A 4250-nucleotide genomic window follows, 5' to 3' on the forward strand; every position below is an offset into this window, starting at 1 on the left:
AATAGTTAAATTAAATGAATTATTAGAGACACCTGGATTTTGTAACCGAAAGTTGTCAGATGTACACCAAGACTTAAATATACCCATTCCAGACCCTATAATTCTTAATCATTCCGAAGAAGCTCCTGCTACAAAAAAGCTTAAATTGGACAATAATGGAGAAGAGACCAGTGGAACCAAAGTTCTGATACTTCCAAGTGGTTCTGTTCCTTGCAATAAAAAGTTATGTGATTTGATTCACATAGTTAAACCGTATATTAGACAACTTTTGGAGGATTCTAATTTAGTAAGTATTAATCGTATACATCGCGATTTATATCTAAGCTAGATCTACATTTCTATAACTATTATTTTATACAAAGAACAATATATATATTGTTAGAAATTTTATTAATAAAAGTTTATAAAATTGTATAATATACTTTATTATATTTAAAAAATTTGATTTTTCATTATTATTAATATAATTCTTTAAGCATTTATTAAATGTCTTTTCTAAATTTATCAATTATTTTTAATTTTCTAGCTAAAAATGTGGATTTCTTTTTTAATTCCAAAAATCGAAGACGGGAATAACTTTGGAGTATCTATTCAAGAAGATACATTATCTGAAATTCAATCAGTTGAAAGCGAAGCCGCAGCATTTTTCGATCAAATTTCTAGGTAACGTAAAGAAAAAACAACATACAGATATATGTCTATGTGCAGTTAATTTTTTGTTCAAGTAGTATTTAACATTTACATATTCATGCTGATTAAATTAACATATATAGTTAAAATTAAAAAAATCTTATTTGAAGTCTTTTATCTTTACAGATATTTTATCTCTAGAGGAAAGATTATTAGTAAAGTTGCGAAATATCCACACATCATTGATTATAGAAGAGCGATTCAAGAACTAGACGAAAAGGAGTATGTAAGCTTGTGGCTTGTCATATGTGAAGTTCGCAATCGTTATTGTTCACTACACGATCTCGTGATCAAAAATCTGGAAAAGATCAAACGGCCACGTTCATCCAATGCGCAATCCTTGTACTAATAGGCACGGTTTCACGCGCTGTACTTACGGAATAATTCAACACAAACATAAGTCAGAAATATAATAATAAAGTAAAATTCATCTCCTTCTCCTATTGACACAACTCAACTGCCTTGACATTAATCCATCATTCATTCTATCAATTAAGTATGGCACTATAAATAAAACAAATAGCTACACTTAAATTCTACGAAGTTGTATTACGTAGATTATACTTAACTTATTCGTACATTTAAGTTCATTGACTTTTTGTTTGTCACTAATATTCATAAGTATCAGTTAGATTTTAAGAATAAAGAAATTAAGGAACTTTTTTAATTTTCTTAATAGAAACTTCACATTTTTTTGGAATCATATTTTATTCTATAAACTTCATTGACGTGTAAAATTTCGATATTTGAGCATTATACACATTACACATACATAATTTCTTTACATGAGTATATTACAACGTTATGCAGTCTAGCGAACTTGTATGTAATTTTGCTAATTATATAATTCAAGCACTTATAAAGAAAATATAAACGGTCGAAGTGGATTTAGTTTAGTGAAGTGAATATTGCATCGTTTGTAATTTGTATCTATAAGGAACTTAGAAGACAAATCAAGCTATTAAATAATATGAAATATAAGTACATAGTAGCCCCTTTTTGTAAATGTTTACACTTTGTCGCGATAAAATCGTAAATATAGAATGAATACACGAAATTATATGGAATATTTGCTACTCAAAATAAATTTTGTTTCAAGCTTGCAAAGTGCGAAAAAAATGAAAATACAAGGTATCCCAGAATGACTGCTAAATATTTTGTGTGTAGGTAAATCGGTCTAAACCGAGTCGAAAAGTCCTACCATTTTGCAATTTTCGCAAAAGTTAAGAAGATATTAATAACTAAAAACCATCGAATATTTATATTTAATAATTTTTTATTCGAGTATTATCAAATTTATAGAAAAACAGCAAGAGACAAACATTGTTTATTTTCTTATAGAGTTTTAAGAATTTTTTCAAAAATTTTTATTTACTTTTTAATATTGCATTTTCACATGTACATTGGGAACTATTTTTATCAACATGAGAAAATGCGGTACTAAAAAATTCTTAGAATTCTATGAGAAGAAAATAAACAATTTTGTCTGTTGTTTTCCTGTAAAGTTGATAGTATTTGAATAAAAAATTATTGAAAATCAATATTCGGCAATTTTTAGCAATTAATATTTGATTAACTATTATGAAAATTGCAAAATTGTAGAGGACTTTTCAACTCAGTTTAGCCCGCTCTACCTATGCACAAAATATTTGGCGGTTAATCTGAGACACTCTGCACGCATGCATACACACACACACACATCCTTTTTTATAGTCAAATGTAAAAAAATCGGTATTTTCTTAACAAAAAAATAATTACCAGGGCAAACATTGTTTTTCAGTTACTTTGTCGTTACTTTCTTTAATAAACAATTTGATGACGATATTGCAATTTTTTATGACGGTAACGCTAACTAAATAAATGCTAAGGTTGTGCTAAAGTTAAAAAAATCACTTTGAAAAGTAATTTGTCATCATTACGCGTTATTTATTAAAAAAAGTAATAAGTAACGAGTAACACCTAACATTACTTGTTACAAGTAACGCGTTACAAATTAATGGAGTTATTTTTTTCAATAATAAATGATTTTTTCAACTATTACAAGTAACGATTGATTTTTCTAACTCTGATATTAGCATTAGCATCATAAAAAATTCACAATGTTATTATCAAATCATTATTATAACAAGGTAATGATCAACAAAGTAACGCGTTACTGCTAATCCTGATAAGTACACATATTAAGGAATGAAAAAACAGATAGAGACATGATTCATTTCTGTATGGTTTATATAAAAATTTATTTAATTAAAAAGTGTCATGATTCATATTTCGATATAATATTTTATATTCTGCAATTGAATGTCCTTTTTCTGAAGTTTTTTCTACATATATTAATTTATTGTCTTTCATTTCTTTCATATTGTTTCTCCATTTTTACTTTCACGTGATTATGTGATAAATATTACAGAATAATATAGAAAAATATCACTTTACAAACATTCATCTGATTAATAATAAAGACATTAGAATACTGCTTTTTAGATACACTGTTTATATAAAATAGTATTGATATTTAAATGTATTAAAATATTCGTGATAAAATATGAAAATATTGCATATTTTCGATTATGCAATGAAACACATCAAACTATCCCTTCTTTCGTCACGATTCCATGAAAAGACCAGGATTAAGATAACAATGTTTATTAAATCCCAATGACTGTACAGATGACGTCTGACATTCGTGGTTTGTTGTTCTAAGATTTTTCAATTCTGCATCGATCTGTAAATTATAATTGTAGATCATTGTAATTATTTATATATCATCATATTTAAATATCTCATAATATTTACCATGTTAAATAAATCTTGGACATGATTTTGGTGAGCATGCTTCATGAACATTTTACAAAGAATTTGTATAAACCAACTACCAGTTTTGGAGTCTCGATAAGAAACATATCCAGGCAAAGTAGATTGAACTATAAGCATATCTGAATAATTTCTTATTGTTTGAATATGAGGTATTTCTATATTGGCTTCATTTGTTGACTTCACTGCACAAGAGTCTGTAGTGATTCTGGAGTGAATTACACCATTTTGTTTTTTCTTCCCTCTATAAAGAATATGAAAAAAGAAATATATAAAGCAAGATATAAGAAAGACAAAAAATTAAAACACCGATTAAAAGACCAGATATTTTTAAAATGATACTAATTTTTTCTAAATTTTCAATTCAACAAAAAGTAAAAAAATCAAAATATAGATATTCATAAATATAGATATCATGGAATACTTTTTTACCTGCAAAGTTGGAAAATAAATATTTTTGGTTTCTCTGCGAGTTGAGGGCAAGCTTCTGCAGTAAAGTAATCACAGACTTCTGTGCACAGAACTTTTTCATAATTTGCTTGCCTGCTTGCGATATGATAATCAGTACCTTGGATTTCTGTGTTACTCTCTTCGTCTTCCATACCATGACTTGTAACGATTACAAAGCACGAATCGACCTTATTTAGATCATCTCTTTTTGAAAATTCTTTAATTATATCTTTCATTAGCTGTTAAAAAAGAAAACAAAATTTAATATTAACTATATGTTTCTTAGATTAGTATAT

The 4250-nt window shown here is 27.0% G+C and overlaps 2 protein-coding genes across 4 annotated transcripts in view; one reads left to right on the forward strand and one right to left on the reverse strand.

Annotated features, from left to right (window-relative positions):
• Nucleotides 1-1142, forward strand: part of LOC108745842 (proteasome activator complex subunit 3) — a 4268-nt gene extending 3126 nt beyond the window's left edge. Inside the window, exons 3-5 of the mRNA XM_018482238.1 lie at nt 1-286; nt 527-663; nt 817-1142. The exon at nt 1-286 is cut by the window's left edge and continues 14 nt beyond it. Of these exons, the coding sequence (XP_018337740.1) occupies nt 1-286; nt 527-663; nt 817-1039 (646 nt within the window). The 3' untranslated portion in view covers nt 1040-1142. The remainder of the gene's footprint in view (nt 287-526; nt 664-816) is intronic.
• A 1996-nt stretch (nt 1143-3138) lies between these two features.
• LOC108745815 (caspase Dronc-like) overlaps nt 3139-4250 on the reverse strand; it is a 4738-nt gene continuing 3626 nt past the window's right edge. For 2 of the 3 annotated variants that reach the window (XM_018482187.1, XM_018482186.1), the window contains exons 4-6: nt 3937-4193; nt 3487-3748; nt 3139-3415 (exon numbers count right to left, since the gene is read on the reverse strand). In XM_018482187.1, the coding sequence (XP_018337689.1) occupies nt 3296-3415; nt 3487-3748; nt 3937-4193 (639 nt within the window). In that variant the 3' untranslated portion in view covers nt 3139-3295. The remainder of the gene's footprint in view (nt 3416-3486; nt 3749-3936; nt 4194-4250) is intronic. The other variant, XM_018482188.1, reaches the window with a different exon arrangement.

The sequence above is a fragment of the Trachymyrmex septentrionalis genome, unplaced genomic scaffold (genome assembly GCF_001594115.1).
Source record: "Trachymyrmex septentrionalis isolate Tsep2-gDNA-1 unplaced genomic scaffold, Tsep1.0 scaffold15, whole genome shotgun sequence".
Taxonomy (NCBI): Eukaryota; Metazoa; Arthropoda; class Insecta; order Hymenoptera; family Formicidae; genus Trachymyrmex; species Trachymyrmex septentrionalis.